The sequence below is a fragment of the Argopecten irradians genome, chromosome 8 (genome assembly GCF_041381155.1).
Source record: "Argopecten irradians isolate NY chromosome 8, Ai_NY, whole genome shotgun sequence".
In the NCBI taxonomy this organism is placed as follows: Eukaryota; Metazoa; Mollusca; class Bivalvia; order Pectinida; family Pectinidae; genus Argopecten; species Argopecten irradians.
This window is the reverse complement of record NC_091141.1, coordinates 18217005-18236361: the sequence shown is the minus strand read 5'-3', so window position 1 is coordinate 18236361 and position 19357 is coordinate 18217005. Positions and strand designations below refer to the sequence as shown.

General features: G+C 38.3%; 1 protein-coding gene and 1 long non-coding RNA gene across 3 annotated transcripts; both read left to right on the top strand.

Annotated features, from left to right (window-relative positions):
* Window positions 1-859: 859 nt before the first annotated feature.
* Window positions 860-8632, top strand: LOC138329565 (apoptosis regulator BAX-like). 2 transcript variants are annotated; one of them, XR_011209466.1, is made up of 7 exons: window positions 860-994; window positions 2681-2833; window positions 3127-3211; window positions 3935-4070; window positions 4627-4725; window positions 5152-5445; window positions 5859-8632. XR_011209466.1 is itself a non-coding variant. In XM_069276642.1 (6 exons), exons 1-6 carry the CDS (start codon window positions 970-972, stop codon window positions 5257-5259), a joined length of 606 nt encoding a protein of 201 aa, XP_069132743.1. In that variant the 5' UTR covers window positions 860-969; the 3' UTR covers window positions 5260-8632. The 2 variants fall into 2 exon arrangements, 1 of the variants encoding a protein (XP_069132743.1); XM_069276642.1 differs by having other exon boundaries at window positions 5152-8632.
* A 2745-nt stretch (window positions 8633-11377) lies between these two features.
* LOC138329566 (uncharacterized) lies at window positions 11378-12986 on the top strand. Its single transcript, XR_011209467.1, has 2 exons — window positions 11378-12308; window positions 12398-12986. It is a non-coding gene; the product is annotated as an uncharacterized lncRNA (long non-coding RNA).
* Window positions 12987-19357: the final 6371 nt, after the last annotated feature.

The window sequence follows — 19357 nt, the reverse complement described above, 5'->3', positions numbered from 1 at the left end:
ATGTTTTTGGCAATCTGTACAGTCTTTTTAACGTTCTTGCTATACAGTAAGTTTCTACAATGTGGTGTCTCATAATTACAGCTTAAGTTTATATTTGGCTTCAAAGTTGGTCAATTAAGCAAATCTCTTTCTCTCTCTCTCTCGAAGTCTCGATGTCTCTCTCTCTCTCTCTCTCTCTCTCTCTCTCTCTCTCTCTCTCTCTCTCTCTCTCTCTCTCTCTCTGTCTCTCTCTCTCTCTTTTACTGTTTCAAGAAAAAACAATTTCCCAAAGTTTGATCCATGGCGGCTTTCTTTCATTATAAAACACAATCAGATGTATGAAAATCAAAGAAAAAATTGTTGCAATTATTTTTAGGTAAAACCCTATCTTTACTAGACTATATCGAAGCAGGCAACACCTCCTATTTTCTAGTTTCATCTAAATAAGTTGCGACACAACTTTAATAGCCAAAAGCAATTTAGGGTTTCAGAGTAAATAGAATAATCGGATTGTTTTCGTATGTACATGCAGATATAAAATTAATGATAGTATTTTCATTATCAATGTTCCTGCTACCACCACCATCTCCATTACATGATTCACAATCAGAAACATAATGCACAAACATGTACATGTATATGAATATAATGTACCTCTAGCATCTGGGTCCAAAGGTCAATATATTTATTACAAACATTAAAACTTATTTTCGAGAATAATTTTATTCCTCTTTTAGCAATGTGTTTGATAGTGCGTGAAAAAAGTAGATGATTTCGATATTAGTCAAACGTTTCTCTCTTTTTTTTGGTCAATATTATCGTGAAAGGCAAATTATATAACATGCTACCTGTATGACTCATCACAAGTTACCTCCCCTGTTTCATATTCCGGAAGTGAAGTAAAACATGGTTGCCAGTTGAAGGTCGCTCTAAGCTTGATATATTAATAATAATTTGTTTGGCATCTAATATCATTAACAGATCATTAAAATGGCAGCACATCCTCTTGCAACAAGTAAGTATCGATCTATATGGTAAACAACACAAAACTGTTTACGGATTTGCTGTATGGGACACAAGTCAGTTGCCGATAAGTGCCGGTGCGATTATAATTTTCGAGAATAAAACATTTAGCTTTAACTTTGTGGTGGAAAGACGGACAGTTATTATAGAAAACATTTATATGCATTTAATTTATCAAGAAAAATATACGTATTAGTCATAACAACAGTTCGTGGATTAACTTGTTAGGTTTATCTATTTTTGTTTCCCAATTAGCATTAGGCCTAGTGCCTAACAAATTTATTGAATGTAGACATAATATTTCACACGCCCCTGCACATACCCCACCCCCAGATCGTAAATCGCCATTATTGACGGAGAGACTAGACCATTGCAATTTGCCAGTTTGGGTCGCAGTTTTTTAAGGGATAACTCCTATAAATTAACTGCCAGTGTCATTTGAGAATGTGCCAGTTTTGTTAGTGAAACAGGTTTTAATTGTACATACAAATGCAGTGTTACGGTCGCCTCTTAGGGGGAAATTCCCTTTAGCTCAGTTGGTTGAGCAGCGGACCAGTTAAAGTTCAGGGTTGCGGTTCGAGCCGGGCTGGTAGCACATATACTATATGGCCCTATTACATATGTACTTTAGTGTCGGAAAGCTGAAGTACCCGGAGAAAAACTACTGACTGGCAGTCAGTACTTAGCAACTGATCCACATGACATGAGCTTGTAATATGTCTGGACATCTTAACAATTCGGCCACCACAACTATTGCTAGTAATTGTGAATGTAATTTCGAATTGTCAATTCCAGAAATCGGTTTGAGGCAGACCTAGGCCTAATTCAAAATCATTCGCAGCGGCACTGAGAGGCTCAAAATCGAACTGCTTCGATTTGAAAAATTGTGATTCGTCCCAGCCCTAACCACAATCATAGCTGTTTTGACGTACATAAATGTAGCTCTGAACAATGGACGGATGTTTTCTGACAGAAACTGAGAAAGAATATTCAAAACTGAGAAAGAATATTCAAGATATTTCAGTTTTACATGAATTAAATTGGAGGTCCAGTGTTCGAACAAGGATCAATCTAGGTTTTGGGGGAAACTACCCTTTTTCAAAGTAGGGGTAAAGTTTGTCGAAATATAGGGGAATTTGAATCTACTTATTTTGGTCCAAAATTATATTAATTTTGACAAAACGTACTGTAAAACAACTAATTTTATTTTTAGATTTAGTAAAGCAAGATTTTAAGCTCAATAATGAAAAATTTGAGCTTATCATAAAATATACAGTAGCTGTATGATAAATATGAAAAAATATGCAAACAAAAGTCTTAAAAAATAATGAAAAATAAATCCCAGGGGAAATTGTGTTACAAAAATGGTAATTTTTTAGCTTCAAATGGGGAATTTTTAAATCTTCAGGGGAATTTTAGACCAGAGGAGAATTCATTCCTTGGGGGTAAATTTACCCATTAACGGTAATAAATCAGAGCTAGATTGATCACTGTCGAACCCCAAACTGGCCGCTTCATTTTCTACTTGGCCTGTCATCATCAGGGTCTACAGTGAAATATATAACTGGATATAGTTGATCATGAAATCTATGTTATTTCATCAGATCAATTATCCAATATATTATTTCTTTAATAAAAGTGTTGTAAGTATGTTACAGTAGTTTTATCTATTCCACAGATAAAAAGGGGTCCAGATCAGAACTCACCAAGGATGACATTGGTCACCAGGCTAGATTCTTGTTAAACAATTTCATCCATGAACGAATTCAACAAGATGTTGCAGATCAAGTCCCAGCTACAGACGACTTACAAGAACCAGGCACACCAACAGGTAGGTACCAGTGATTTTTATCTTGAATTAATCTTATATCTGATAATAATCTAATGTATATAAGAATTTCGATCCACACATTATTAGCTGAGTTGCTATCCCGCCAAAAAAAAATGCAAAAATAGCTCTGAATAGGAAATATTACTTGTGCCTCCAGATAAACGACTTTACATAAATGTTGTTGTATTGTATAGTTTGTTTTCAAAGTCTGATGATATTGTCACCTTTCACTTTTATTGGTGTTACATGCAAAGATAAAGAAATGTTATAACAGCAAGTGATCTTTGTTGCAGGGCCTCCAATGGAACATATACGCGAGATTGGTCGTGCCCTACGCTGTATAGGAGATGAGCTAGACCGTAACGAGAACATTCAAAGGTAAGATATCAGTATTTCATAAAAGATTAGTCAGCACGACTGTGGACATGTTCACAAATAATTTATTCTGCAACCAATGAATGAGATTTGACCGACAAGGTATTATCCACCTTGCCATTAGTATTACTGCAGTACATTGTACCTTGACATAACATTTTTCGCCCACCATCATCAGATGTGGGCTATTTAAATTGACTTTTGTCTATTGTGCGTGGTTCGTTCCTCCATCCTTCAGTCTGTCCATTAACAATTCTTGTTTTCGCTATTTCTCAGGAAGTACTGAAAGGATCATTCTCAAATTTCATATGTAGGTTTACCTACTACCTAGGGCCCTTTTGCATATTGCATTTTGGGACCGATCGGTCAACAAGATGGCCACCAGGCAGCCATCTTGGATTTTGATAGTTAAAGTTTGTTATCGCTATTTTTCAAAAATACTGAAAGGAGCATTCTCAAATTTCATATGTAGGTTTCCCTAGGGCCCTAGTTAGGCATATTGCATTTTGGGACCGATCAGTCAACAAGATTGCCACCAGGCTGCCATTTTGGATTTTGGTAGTTAAAGCTTGTTATAGCTATTTCTCAAGTACCGAAGTGATCATTCTCAGATTTCTCAAAATGAAATGGGATTTTGATTTAGGTAAATAGTTGAAATGGACAGTATACATTTGTTATTCTGATTGATTTTGCTTTAGATACAACTTTAATTTTGTCCTGTTTTAGTTTATGTACCAGAGTTCCACCTGATGCGCCTCACCAAACTTTCCTAAATGTTGCTAAGGGCTTTTTCTCCGATGGCATCTACAACTGGGGCCGAGTAGGCTCCCTGTTCTATTTTGCTTACAGAATGGCTTTAAAGGTAAGAAAACACAAAGAAACAGATGTTCCGACACGAAACCAATTTTAATGGAGCCATTGATAATGAGCTTTCTGAGGTAAAAAAAAATCTGTCACATTTGAATTTGTAGGTGCTTCGATCAGTTTGTGACAAAGAATAATGACTAGAGCAATCAAACAAGGATTAAGTTGTGATGTACATTGTAAATATATATATATATATACATGGCATGAGCCGAGAAAGCGCTAGGGAGGAAAAAACTGTTTTATAGTTGTGTTTTCTTTTTATGTATATGGAAACCATCACATGGACACGGTTCTTTTTTACTTATATATATACATATATATGTATATTTGACACAAATTTTCAGCACTTAAGTTTATTATATGAATGTGTTGCATACAATATGGAATATCAAATCATTGAAATGGGAAAAAAATATCCATTACTTTGAAAACAAACCTTACCATAACTACACTTACCTCCCTTGCTTTGGTTTCTTGACCACTGTTTTCAGATTTCAGTTAAAAATGTCCAGATTCTTAGATCTTTAGGATTGTTATTTTTTCTTTTTCAGGCATTAGATAAAATAGCCCTGATACGAGCCATCGTTAATTGGGTTGTAAACTTTATCATAGAAAATGTTGCTCCGTGGATTATAGAAAGAGGAGGATGGGTAAGTACACTAGAAAAAAAGTTAAGAGAGAAAATATGTCTGGCTTAATGGCAGCTATTACATGTACTATCACTGAGTATTAACTGGAGAAAAAACATGTCTGGGTTAATCAAAGTTGTACCATCACTGGGTATTAATCTAGAGAGAGAATATGTCTGGGTTAACTGAAGTTATGACATGTACCATATAACTGGGTATGAAGTCTAGAGGGAAAATATGTCTGGGTTAATCAAAGTTAAGACATGTGCCATCACTGGGTATACAAATTTATACTCTAGATCTGTCGTTGCAGTGTAATTATACTATGCAATTTTATACTCTGTTTCTGTCATTACAGTGTAATCATACTATTCTATTCAAGTTTATACTCTGTCGTTACAATGTAATCATACTATACAAATTTATACGCTGTTTCTGTCGTTACAGGAGGCCATTGTGGAATACTTCGGTACTCCATTTAACCAGGTGATGTCAGTGTTCGCGGTTGGGGTAGCACTCAGTGCTGGTGTCTACCTATACAAAACCACCCATTGATTTGTGAGATGTAATTGAAGACTAGAACTGTGCAATGCTGGACATCGCCCCATGGCTCGTGTCTTATACTCCGGAGTGTGTCGGGTCATATAACAGCCATCAATATTGTACCCTGCTGAAGGGGATACGTCATACTCATGCCTACTTAATTTATTACCATGATGGTTTCTCTATTACATTGATAAGGTAGATGTGAGTTATCGTCGTATACATTGTAGTTATAAACCAGATATTCATCGTACACATTTGAAATGTTATATACTATAATGTAGCTGATGAAATATTAAGAATGTTAATATGTATGCAATATGGAGACGAAAGTTAGTGTGAAACGTTATACCTGTGTATGGATTATAATGAATTATTTACAACTCACATAATAATCAAAGATTGTTTTGTATCCATTGAGGATATGAGATGTTTAGAGAAGCCCTTGTATAATATTTCATAGATCTCGTACTGTTATAATACTTAATATACATTTGTATGTAGGTCAACATGGCAAATTTGTTTGAATTACTACCATCTCTGAAAAATGAACTGTTCCACCCAATTAATTTAAACACCAAAAAAGCTTTCTTTTTTTTTCTTTTTTTTAGATTTATACCGAAAATCTGACATTGACTTGTAGGTAGGTCATTTTTAAAGGGGACTGCTTATTCACAATAATCTTTTAAAAAGTGATTATAAGCAAACTGTTTAAAAACAATTAAATAGACATTTATAATAACCTGGTACCCTTACACTCTATACTAAAAGGGCACCATCTAAAAAGAGTGGAATTAATTATCTTTGAAACATGATTTATTTTGATCACCATCTTCTGTAAGGGTCATATTTAGACCCTTTCAGTTTGGGGTCACAGTGGCCGAGTGGTTAAGATGCCCCGACATATTACCACAAGCCCTCCACCTCTGGGTCGCAAGTTCGAATCCCATGTGGAGCAGTTGCCAGGTACTGACGGGTGGTTTTTCTCTGGGTACTCCGGCTTTCCTCTTCCAACCAAACCTGGCACGTCCTTAAATGATCCTGGCTGTTAATAGGACGTTAAAGTAACAAAACTAATAAAACCCTTACAGACAATCATTTAAGATTGTGATATACAGTGCTATGGCCATCATGTGACTAATGGTATAGATATCTAGGGGAATGACACTGTGAAGATAACACCATAACATGGTGGTCACAGTGTTATTGTGTCATACTCAGATATTCTACAACAATATTACACTTCTGTCTTTAGTTTTAGGCAGTACTGGGGGAATTTTGGAATTTTGAAATGAAAATTTGAAAACAAAATTGTTTTAACAAATTGAAAAAATTATGCAGTTCATTCTTAGAGTAATTATGATTTACCCATTATTTCTTTCAGGGATCAAATTTCATGACTACATTGATTTTCTGCGAAATTGTGAAAATATCATCCCAAAAAATTATCAGCTTTTAAATATAACATACATGCAGTTCCATTCCACTGTACCATTTCTATCAAGGTTTACGGATTCCATTCTTATACAGTGTAAGTTGTCGAGATTGTATATCACTAGGACCAGCATATTTGGTCGGTATAACCAGGTTTCTGGATTACACATGTTACAATAACCAGGTACTGTAAATTAAGAGGGATTGTGCTATACAGTTTTGCTGAAATACACAGTGATCTGGTTTAGATAAGGGCCAGTTTTGACAAGTCATACATGTATATCCCCAATAAGCTCCATTCCATCCCAATTGAATCAGTTGAATCCTCTTGTTACAGGGGACCATTCATTAATCCAGTCAATATCTATGGCCGAGTTATCATCATTATCTTTGTAATATTGACATTCTTCATTTCTTATGCAAACTTCCATAACTAAATATTTATAAGTCGTTTATTCTCATTAATTTACTGCTCTAGGGGCTAATCATTATACCATTTCTCCTCATAATTAATTTAGGAATCATCCATTATTTTATCTCAATTGTATTGCTGACGAGGATACATCTATGGAGAAGTATTACCATACAACTTTTGTTATTATTATTTTGTTACTGTACATAGTGTTAGGTCTAAGCTTGACAAAGACAGTTAAGTGCGTAGTTTATAGTTAGGAAATGGCCAAGCTACTTTGGCCACCAGACTTACATGTAGGAAATGGCCCAGCTACTTTGGCCATCAGACTTACATGTAGGAAATGGCCCAACTACTTTGGCCACCAGATTTAGGAAATGGCCCAGCTATTTTGGCCACCAGACTTAGGAAATGGCCCAGCTATTTTGGCCACAAGACTTACATGTAGGGAATGGCCCAGCTACTTTGGCAACCAGATTTAGGAAATGGCTCAGCTATTTTGGCCACCAGATTTAGGAAATGGCCCAGCTATTTTGGCCACCAGACATACATGTAGGAAATGGCCCAGCTACTTTGGCCACCAGACTTACGTGTAAGGAAATGGCCCAGATACTTTTGCCACCAGACTTAGGAAATGGCCCAGCTACTTTGGTCACCATGGCCCAGCTACTTTGGCCACCAGACTTAGGAAATGGCCTAGCTACTTTGGTCACCATGGCCCAGCTACTTTGGCCACCAAACTTAGGAAATGGCCCAGCTACTTTGGCCACCAGACTTAGGAAATAGTCCAGCTACTTCGGCCACAAGACTTAAGGAATGGTCCAGCTACTTTGGCCACCAGACTTAGGAAATGGCCCAACTAGTTTGGCCACCAGACTTTGACAAAGATACTTATGCCAGTGTTGGAAAATACAATGTATAGTCATCAAATAGATATGTCTAACTCTGGTGAAAGAGTCAGTGGAAACTTGGGCAAGGGAAAAGTGACTATTCTTAATGAATCAAGATTGATTTTTTTGTGAAAGAATTAATATAGTCATGATATTTAGTATACTGTTAATCAATTTTCTTTGGCCTGCCATTTATTTTCATGATAAGTTCACAGATGTTTGTCTCTGCGATCTTCCACAAAGATATTGAAAATATTTCAATTTTCAAATCTGTGAAACTTACTCTCTGCCAATATGCTTTGAAATTGAAATTGCGAAAGTTACTAGGTTTACAGTATTTTGTTGATGGATAAACCAATCATAAGGTGATATGTATATGCCATTTTCCAATCAGCACACTAATTTTGCCTAATTAATGAAGTTGTATGCTTAAATATTGTGACATGGTGGATTGGTAAACTTGAGGAAAAAAACATTCAGTAAAAAAGTGCTTGATATCAAACTTGCTTATTTCTTTAATATTTATTGTATAAAGATTTAAATGTTTATGAATATTAGCAGTCAACATGATGATATGATTATTTTGTGTTATTGTGACATTGTCAGGAGTCTTTTAGTAAGGAGTATTAAAGCTAAACTGTGAGAACAACATTAATTACTATGTTTTTAATTAATTTTATATGATTTGTGATATTATTTAGTTATGTTTTCTCTCACTGCAAGGCAGTATAAACCCAAGAAGAACCACATCTTGTGTTTTGTAGAATACCAGTGATAAAGGATGGTCAGTGTGTAATTGTCACAGTGATAGAGGGATGGTCAGTGTGTGATGTCACAGTTATAGAGGGATGGTCAGTGTGTGATGTCACAGTGATAAAGGGATGGTCAGTGCGTAATTGTCACAGTGATAGAGGGAAGGTCAGTGTGATTGTCACAGTGATAGAGGGATGGTCAGTGTGTGATGTCACAGTGATAGAGGGATGGTCAGTGTGTGATTGTCACAGTGATAGAGGGATAGTCAGTGTGTAATTGTCACAGTGATAGAGGGATGGTCAGTGTGTGATGTCACAGTGATAGAGGGATGGTCAGTGTGTGATGTCACAGTGATAGAGGGATGGTCAGTGTGTGATGTCACAGTTATAGAGGGATGGTCAGTGTGTGATGTCACAGTTATAGAGGGATGGTCAGTGTGTGATGTCACAGTGATAGAGGGATGGTCAGTGTGTAATTGTCACAGTGATAGAGGGATGGTCAGTGTGTGATGTCACAGTGATAGAGGGATGGTCAGTGTGTGATGTCACAGTGATAGAGGGATGGTCAGTGTGTGATTGTCACAGTGATAGAGGGATGGTCAGTGTGTGATGTCACAGTGATAGAGGGATGGTCAGTGTGTGATGTCACAGTGATAGAGGGATGGTCAGTGTGTGATTGTCACAGTGATAGAGGGATAGTCAGTGTGTGATTGTCACAGTGATAGAGGGATAGTCAGTGTGTAATTGTCACAGTGATAGAGGGATGGTCAGTGTGTGATGTCACAGTGATAGAGGGAAGGTCAGTGTGATTGTCACAGTGATAGAGGGATGGTCAGTGTGTGATTGTCACAGTGATAGAGGGATGGTCAGTGTGTGACTGTCACAGTGATAGAGGGATGGTCAGTGTGTAATTGTCACAGTGATAGAGGGATGGTCAGGGTGTGATGTCACAGTGATAGAGAGATGGTCAGTGTGTGATGTTAAAGTAATAGTGGGATGGTCAGTGTTTGATGTCACAGTGATAGAGGGATGGTCAGTGTGTGATGTCACAGTGATAGAGGGATGGTCAGTGTGTAATTGTCACAGTGATAGAGGGATGGTCCAGTGTGTAATTGTCAAAGTGATAGAGGGATGGTCAGTGTGTGATGTCACAGTGATAGAGGGATGGTCAGTGTGTGATGTCACAGTGATAGAGGGATGGTCAATGGGATGTCTGCAGTGTGTAAATGTCACAATGATCAAGGGATGGTCAGTGTGTGATTGTCACAGTGATAGAGGGATGGTCAGTGTGTGATTGTCAGTGATAGAGGGATGGTAAGTGTGTGATGTCACAGTGATAGAGGGATGGTCAGTTTGTGATGTCACAGTGATAGAGGGATGGTCAGTGTGTGATGTCACAGTGATAGAGGGATGGTCAGTGTGTGATGTCAAAGTGATAGAGGGATGGTCAGTGTGTGATGTCACAGTGATAGAGGGATGGTCAGTGTGTGATGTCACAGTGATAGAGGGATGGTCTGCAGTGTGTAAATGTCACAATGATCAAGGGATGGTCAGTGTGTGATTGTCACAGTGATAGAGGGATGGTCAGTGTGTGATTGTCACACTGATAGAGGGATGGTCAGTGTGTGATGTCACAGTGATAGAGGGATGGTCAGTGTGTGATGTCACAGTGATAGAGGGATGGTCAGTATGTGATTGTCACAATGATCAAGGGATGGTCAGTGTGTGATTTTCACAGTGATAGAGGGATGGTCAGTGTGTGATTGTCACAGTGATAGAGGGATGGTCAGTGTGTAATTGTCACAGTGATAGAGGGATGGTCAGTATGTGTCTCCCTCCTCCATTAATATACTGTGGGTAACCCTAGTGTTGTATCTTTCCCTATCTGCTGTTAAGTCTCTGGAAGCAAAATAACATTGAAAATTGTCACTGTATTATCAGGGTTTACAAGTGTCTAGTATTGGTCGTAGCTGCTATAATAGGCCAATATATTCCTGTTGCAATGTTTTTGATTACATCATATATAGTGTATGAGCTTTGATTGGTTTATTTTATATACAATATAGGTCTAAAAGTAAGTAAATCACATATAGTTACATTTAAATCAGCTGCTGTAGAAACTTTTGTTGTGATTTTACAACTCAATGAAATGCTTTAAGCAAGACATCAAAATTTATTTTCATGGTTTTTTTTTTAGATTTAATGATCTAGTCTTGGAATCATTAATTTCATGACTATGCTGAACTTTTACCAAGTTTTTGTATTATTATTTTTGAAAAATCTCTTTTTTTTGTGATGAATTCAATTTGAAGTATGTACATTATTGCTATCTCCATCTCAATCTGGTTCAGACAGCTTAGTCTCTAAAAAGGTCACATTCTTTGATATTATAATTTTGTGTATGCATGTTTTTAAGTCTACTGAGATAGTGTCTCAGTGTGTATACATTGTCTCCATCTATCATAGGTTTGAGTTGCGTCTCCTGGTTTCTATTGTAGGTTTGAGCTATGTCTGCTGTTTGTTGTGTGTAGTTTTGTATGTGTTTGAGTGGTGACATCGATAATCACATAGTCATGTGTTCTCTATATGTAATGCGTATAACAAACATACAGATACCTTTTTTTATAATAAGTAGATTTTTTTATAATAAGTAGATTTTTACACTTGATTCTATACCTGACCTATGGTCTATAACTAAGCCATTGCCTTCTATAGACCACCTTAACTTTAGTCTTCTACCATTGATTATCGTTGGGTTACGCATATCTTGTTTATATATACATGGGATAGGGAATATACTTGGATATCACGATAAGAGTTTTCAGTGGATAGGATTTCCATCTTATAATAATGAGAATTCCCAATAATCCAATGCTAATCTGTGTGCCCACAATCATGTGACAAAGTCCTAGCTGAGTATCAAGTACTCGCAAGATATATATAACAGAAATGAATTTTACTAGAATTGCTTTGAAAAATTGTAATGTTATCTACATTTAAAAAGAAAACTATGTGGTGTTGGTAATATACTGATATATGTGAGAGCTATCACGTTAAGCACTTTGTTTGTAGACTGAGACTTTGTGGTAGTATTGTGTCTGCATAGTCATCCTCAATCAACAACACATCCTCCCGAAACTTTTCAAAACCTAGTTACGTTGAAAAATATACTTTTGATCTGTACATCAGGAGTAATGTTATTTTTAGCAAAACCAGCCCTAGACTGGAGATTGCCCCAGAAACAGGTCCTAGGATGGAAAAAGCACTCAGCAACAGGCCCAAGGTTGAAGATGGCCCCTGGAGATTGTCCCCAGTGACAGGCCTAGGCTAAAGGTTGCCCAAGCAACAGGCCCTAGGTTGGAGATTGTCGTCAGAAACAGGCCCTAGGCTAGAGGTTGCCCCCAGCAAAAGGTCCTAAGCTGGATATTGCCCCCAGCAACAGGCCCTAGGTTGGAGATTGTCCCCAGCAACAGGCCCTAGGTTGGAGATTGTCCCCAGCAACAGGCCCTAGGTTGGTGATTGTCCCCAGCAACAGGCCCTAGGTTGGTGATTGTCCCCAGCAACAGGCCCTAGGTTGGAGATTGTCCCCAGCAACAGGCCCTTGGAGATTGTCCCCAGCAACAGGCCCTAGGTTGGTGATTGTCCCCAGCAACAGGCCCTAGGTTGGAGATTGTCCCCAGCAACAGGCCCTAGGTTGGAGATTGTCCCCAGCAACAGGCCCTAGGTTGGTGATTGTCCCCAGCAACAGGCCCTAGGTTGGTGATTGTCCCCAGCAACAGGCCCTAGGTTGGAGATTGTCCCCAGCAACAGGCCCTAGGTTGGAGATTGTCCCCAGCAACAGGCCCTAGGTTGGTGATTGTCCCCAGCAACAGGCCCTAGGTTGGAGATTGTCCCCAGCAACAGGCCCTAGGTTGGAGATTGTCCCCAGCAACAGGCCCTAGGTTGGAGATTGTCCCCAGCAACAGGCCCTAGGTTGGTGATTGTCCCCAGCAACAGGCCCTAGGTCGGTGATTGTCCCCAGCAACAGGCCCTAGGTTGGAGATTGTCCCCAGCAACAGGCCCTAGGTTGGATATTGTCCACGGCAACAGACCCTCGGTTGGAGATTGCCCCCAGGAACATTTTTTTGGGGAAATTCAGCTTAAATGTAGCATGTAAAATTGTTTATGTTATGGAATGGAGAGAAAATATGTGATGACAATTTCTGTACTGCTCATTTATGATATAATGACATTAAAGATAATCAATGAAAATTGATCTTTTTGGTTTTTTGACTAACTTATGTATTCAGATATCGTTGAAGTTGCAAATAGTTTACATTAAAACACGGTTACAAATATCTCTGATGACCAATGAAATAAGTTTGTTATAGTTATATACAGTATGTACATGTTAAATAACTAATTGAAATCTTGATGGAAAGAACCAATATTAAGTGATAACTATAAATTCATTACAACCGTGTTTTATTGTATATATTGGTACTTTGCCTTCTTGAATGGTGTCAGGAAAGTGTTTCCTTTGGTTCTGTCAGTAAGTTTAGGACAAGGAGAATAAAAAATGGAATGGCGGACCAGTAAGACTAGAGGTAGAAGGTTCAGTCAATGGAATGGTAGACTAGTAAGGAGAAAATAAGCAGGTTCAGAAGATGGATAAGCAGACCAGTAAGGCAGTGGCATCACGTTCAGTAGATGGAATGGCAGACCAGTAAGACTAGAGGTAGCAGGTTCAGTAGATGGATTGGCGGACCAGCAAGGCATAGACAATAGGTTCTCTAGATGAAATGGCGGACCAGAAAGGCAGAGGCAGCAGGGACTCTAGATGGAATAGCGGACCGGAAAGGCAGAGGCAGCAGGGACTCTAGATGGAATGGCAGATCAGTAAGGCAGAGAGAGTAGGTTCTCTAGATGTAATGGCGGACCAGAAAGGCAGAGGCAGTAGGGACTCTATATGGAATAGCGGACCAGAAAGGCAGAGGCAGCAGAGACTCTAGATGGAAAGAAGTAGCAGGTTCAGTAGATGGAATGGCGGACCAGTAAGACTAGAGGTAGCAGGTTCAGTAGGTGGAATGGCGGACCAGCAAGACAGAGACAATAGGTTCTCTAGATGGAATGGCAGATCAGTAAGGCAGAGAGAGTAGGTTCTCTAGATGTAATGGCGGACCAGAAAGGCAGAGGCAGCAGGGAATCTAGATGGAAAGAAGTAGCAGGTTCAGTAGATGGAATGGCGGACCAGTAAGACTAGAGGTAGCAGGTTCATTAGATGGAATGGCGGACCAGCAAGACAGAGACAATAGGTTCTCTAGATGAAATGGCGGACCAGAAAGGCAGAGGCAGCAGGGACTCTAGATGGAATAGCGGACCAGAAAGGCAGAGGCAGCAGGGACTCTAGATGGAATGGCAGATCAGTAAGGCAGAGAGAGTAGTTTTCTAGATGGAATGGCAGACCAGTAAAACTAGAAGTAGCAGGTTCAGTAGATAGAATGGCGGACCAGTATGGCAGAGGCAGCAGATTCATTCGATGGAATGGCGGACCAGCAAGACTAGTGGTAGTAAACTCAGAAGATGGAATTGCGGACAAGTAATACAGAGGCAACATGATCTCTAGATAGAATAGCGAACCAGTAAGACAGAGGCAGCAGGTTCTCTAGACAGAATTGCGGACCAGTAGGGCAGAGACAGTGAATGAAATTGCAGACTATTAAGACTAGAAGTACACAGAGTAGCAGGTTCTGCAGATGGAATGGCGGACACTTAAAGCAGAGGCAGCAGGTTCTGCAGATGGGATGACGGACCAGTAAGACTAGAGGTAGCAGGTTCAGTAGATGGAATAGGGATTAGTAAGGCAGAGTCAGCAGGTTCAGTCGACGAAATGGCGGACCAGTAATACCGAGGCAGCAGGTTCTCTAGATGGAATGGCAGACCAGTAAGGCAGATGCAGCAGGTTCTGCAGATGGAATAGCGGACCAGTAAGACAGAGGCAGCAGGATCTCTAGATAGAATAGCGGACCAGTAAGACTAGAGGTAGCAGGTTCAGTAGATGGAATGGCACACCAATAAGACTAGATGTAGTAGGTTTAGTTGATGGAATGGATTAATTCAGTAGAATACAGATCAGTGAGTCGTGGTTTGTTGGTTCAGAAGTCTAGACAGATTGCAATAGTTTAGATTTAGATGTTTCCTTTACTTTAACACTGTTTTCCTAATGAGAACTTGAAGATAAAACGTTTTCTTACGTTACCGGATGTTTGTGAATCTGGGGTAGACCAGTAAAATGAAAAATAGAGATTCGGGGATGGAGTGGCGTATCAGTCGATGACTCCATGTGAGGTAGATATTAACGGGGCCGGACACTTATACAAAATTAAATTTCAATTACAAATGTAGTATACATAGGTTGTTGTCAAGATATGAATCACATTTAAACTGTTTATCATCCACCAAAGAACTGTGAAACGTGGGAAAAAATAAGTTATGAAAGATTAAAAGACTGAACATTAGGAAATACAACTATTCCTAACGCGTCTTAAACACCTGGTATACATAACCAGATAATTAAATATATAATGTACATTGTAGTTGACACAGAAAATGTCAGCACATTGAAGAGTAAACAGAACAGTTTCTGGAACCACCATGAATTTAGAGGTTACACAATGAGTGGTTGTTGAATATTGAATTTATTCCACACGAGTGAGTTATTTTTTTAAAAGTTACAAAAGACACGAGCTTTAGCGAGATAAAAATGATCTCTGACATAAAACGGATCCCTGCTGACCAGTGAATAAAGGGAGATAACTCATACTGGCTTTAGAAAATTTAAAACAGTCACAATTTTTTTAGTCATAATTATGGTACATTAAAAATTTAGAATATAATTTAAACTATATATTGAAAACAATTCCATGGAAATCGGACCAGTAATTAAATATCTATAAACAGTTCAATTTTGAAAAATGCAAGGCTGTGGCGGCCATCTTAGATGCTGGTCGGAAAAAATGAATCCGGTCGAGTGTCGACACATATGCTGGTCACCAGAAATGACCTCACAAAATTTCATGGCGATCCGACTTATAGTTTTCGCGAAAATGGTCGGACAATATCGCGGCGGAAAAAGAAGAACCAGAAAGAAAATAAGAAACGGAGCAAACACAATAAGTTCCCCACTCCATTGGGGGAACTTAACAAAGCACCAGAGAATTATAAACAATAAAGAGAAGCCAGAAATAAAGCAACCAAGACACAAAGGAAGGAAGTAGGTGAATACGAAGAAAAAGTAGTAAAGATTTAAAGAATAATAATTTTTTGGAAATATATGAGATCAAAAACAAAAATTATACCAAGCCTAAAAACAAATTATGGCTTGTTGGAAGTAGACCAAGGTGCTAAGGCAGAAATTCTAAACTCATTCTTTTGTAGTGTGTTCACTGATGAAGATTTGAGGGATCGAAATATCGGGAGCCATCAGTAACACAAACACAACAACATCACACAGAATTAGACCAGAACACAGTCAAGAGGAAACTAGAAAAACTAAATGGAACAAAATCAGCAGGTCCAGACCAATTACATCAAAACGTTCTGAAGGAAATTAAGGAGGGAATTACTCAAGCCTTATATCATCTTTACCAGATCATTGGCAGAAGAATACCTACCAGAAGCATGGAGAGAAGCAAATATTACACCAAGTTAATATACAAGAAAGGGAATAAAAGATTGGCCAAGAACTATAGACCAGTGAGTCTAACAAGTGTAGCAGGAAATATTTTAGTTTTACGAAAGGAAAATCAAGCACCCTTCAACTTTTAGAGGTTCTGAACGATACTACAGAATAACTCAACAATAGAAACAATATGAATGTTATCTACCTGGACTTCCAAAAGGCATTTGATAGTATTCCCCACAAAAGGCTACTAAAAAGGTATAAAATATTGGTATCAGTGGGACAGTGCTGGAATGGATAAAAGCTTTCTTATCGGACAGAAAGCAAAGGGTATCGGTCCGATTGGGTCAAGGTTACGACTGGAGTCCCCTAAGGCAGCGTACTCGGCCCGGTACTCTTTCGAATATATATAAATGACTTACCGGAGAGGTCTCGTCAAACGTCAAACTATTTGCAGACGATAGCAAGATATATGGAAAAGGTAATACAGAAGCTGAGGCCAGTGGGATCGAAAATAATTTAACAATTTAATAATTTAATGTAAGGCATTACACTTTGGACCTGGAAATCAAGAGAGTCTATACGAGTTGAAAGAAGGAAATATGAAGGGGGGGGGGGGGGGGTAAGTGGGGATTCGAAAATGTTGCACAGGTTTAGGCATCTTCTCCGACAAGTCACTTACATTTAGTTTGCCCACAGCTAAGTAATTTAAAACGACCAACACTAATTTCAGGCCTGAGGCTAACGCGCTCCACGGGATATGTAGATGGCTTCTGTTGTTCATAGCTGCTATGAAAATTAGGAAAATACATTCAATCCCTATATGGTAATATTTACAAAAATGTTTAAAAGTTATACGAGTGATTGCGTTAGCATATGTATATAAAATAGTATATTCCTAGTTCTAGTAAGATATATAGTGTATATATCAATAGTTGCACGAGGTTTATGGTTGAAATTTCATGACGTGTGTTCTCCCAGTGATTGTTCAGTCTATGTTTTCTGCGTTGACCACATCACATGGGAGGGAATTCCAGGACTCAATGATTCTGTTACTAAAACATACTTTAATGAGTTAAGACGAAAGAGTTTCTTGAACAGATTTTTGTCATGTCCCCTTGTTCTAGCGTGTCTCGTTGGGGTGTAATATTTTCACTGTTGACAATGTCTATTTTACTGAGGAGGACTTTATAGGTTTCCACCATATCTGCCTTTAATCGTCTGTATTCCAGTGTAGGAATTCTCATGGCTCTGATCCTGTCAGGATATGAAAGGTTTTTGAGGTTAGTTAGTCTTTTGGTTCCTCTTCTCTGGACATTTGCTAATGTTTTGATGTCTTTCTTTAACCATGGAGACCATATCACAGAACAATTTTCTAGATTAGGTCTGACAAGAGTTTTGTAGAGTGAAGTTATAGTTTGGTTATCAAGATACGCAAAAGTTCTGAAAATATTTCGCAATATGCTGTTAGCTTTTGCTACATTTTTTTTTTGACGTGGCTGGTGAACTTCAGTTTGTTGTCAACTAATACTCCAAGATCTTTTTCCATATTCGTTTTCTCCAAGGGTATCCTTATACTACCCTCTTTTATACATTATTGGTTGATTGTGTTTGCATTTATCTTTATTTAATTTCATGAGCCATTTGTCTGTCCAATCTGTGATCTTGTCAATGTTCAGTTGGAGTTCTTGACAGTCTTGTGCATTGTTAATTTTGGAATATAGTTTGGTGTCGTCAGCAAAGAGTTTAATCACACAGTTCTCAATTTCAGAGATATCGTTGACGTAAATCAGAAAAATAGGTCCGAGGACACTCCCTTGTGGTACTCCGCTCTTGACTTCCCTGCTTGTAGAACTTTTTCCCCATTGATGATTACTTTTTGGTTTAGATTGGATAAGAATTTGCGTATCCATATAAGAAGTTTTCCTTTTATCCCATATGCCTCTAGTTTATGCAGGAGTAGCCTATGTGACACTTTATCAAAGGCTTTGATGAAGTCTCAATATATTACATCAACGTTACTACTACTATTATCCAATGATTGTGTCCAATTTTCCATAACCCCCAGGAGTTTTGTTGTGCATGATTTACCAGACATAAATTCGTATTGATCAGGTGAAAAAAGTTGATTGGCGGTCATATATTCCACTATTTTGTCACGAATTATTCTCTGCAGCATTTTACATGGAAATGATGATAGGCTAATTGGTCGATAGTTGTTAGGGTTTTTGGTTGATCCCTTTTTGTGGATTGGACAAACATTAGCAGATGTCCGTTGAGATGGTACTATTTCTTCATCCATTGATTCATTAAAACTGGTAGTTAGCGGTTTAACTAGGGTGTATTTTGTTTCCACAATCAGTTTCGGATGGATTCTGTCTGTCCTGGTGATTTGTTTGATTTCTGTTTCGAAACTGCCTTTAATCCCAACTCTTCTGTAATTTCGATGTTTTCAAATGGGAGTGTGACATTTCGGCTTGGAAATGGAGGTAGTTCTATGACTTCATCTTCTAACAAAGACACTCACTAAAAAAACATTCATTACTTCTGCAGTTTCTGCATCAGACTCTGTTGATTCACCATTGGGCTTTAAATTCTTGTAATTGTTGATCTGTTTTTTTGTTTTCGATCTTACATAATTCCAAAAGCGTTTGGGACCTTCCTATATGTTATCTGCAATAGAACGATCATATCCCCTTTGTGATTTTCGTAGTGATGTTGTAGCATTATTTCTGGCGATCTTGTAAAGTTGCTAGTTATTATTCGTTTTACAATTAAGGTACTTTTTCCATGCCTGATGGGTTTTTTTCCGAACAGCAATAGTTGCCTCACAACCTAGATACGGTTTACAGTGTTCATTAATTGTTTCTTTTATACTGGTGTGTGTTTCTTTAAACTGGTAGCTAGAAGATCCACTAGATTATTCAAATGTTCATCTGCGTTCATACTTGCATTTACATCG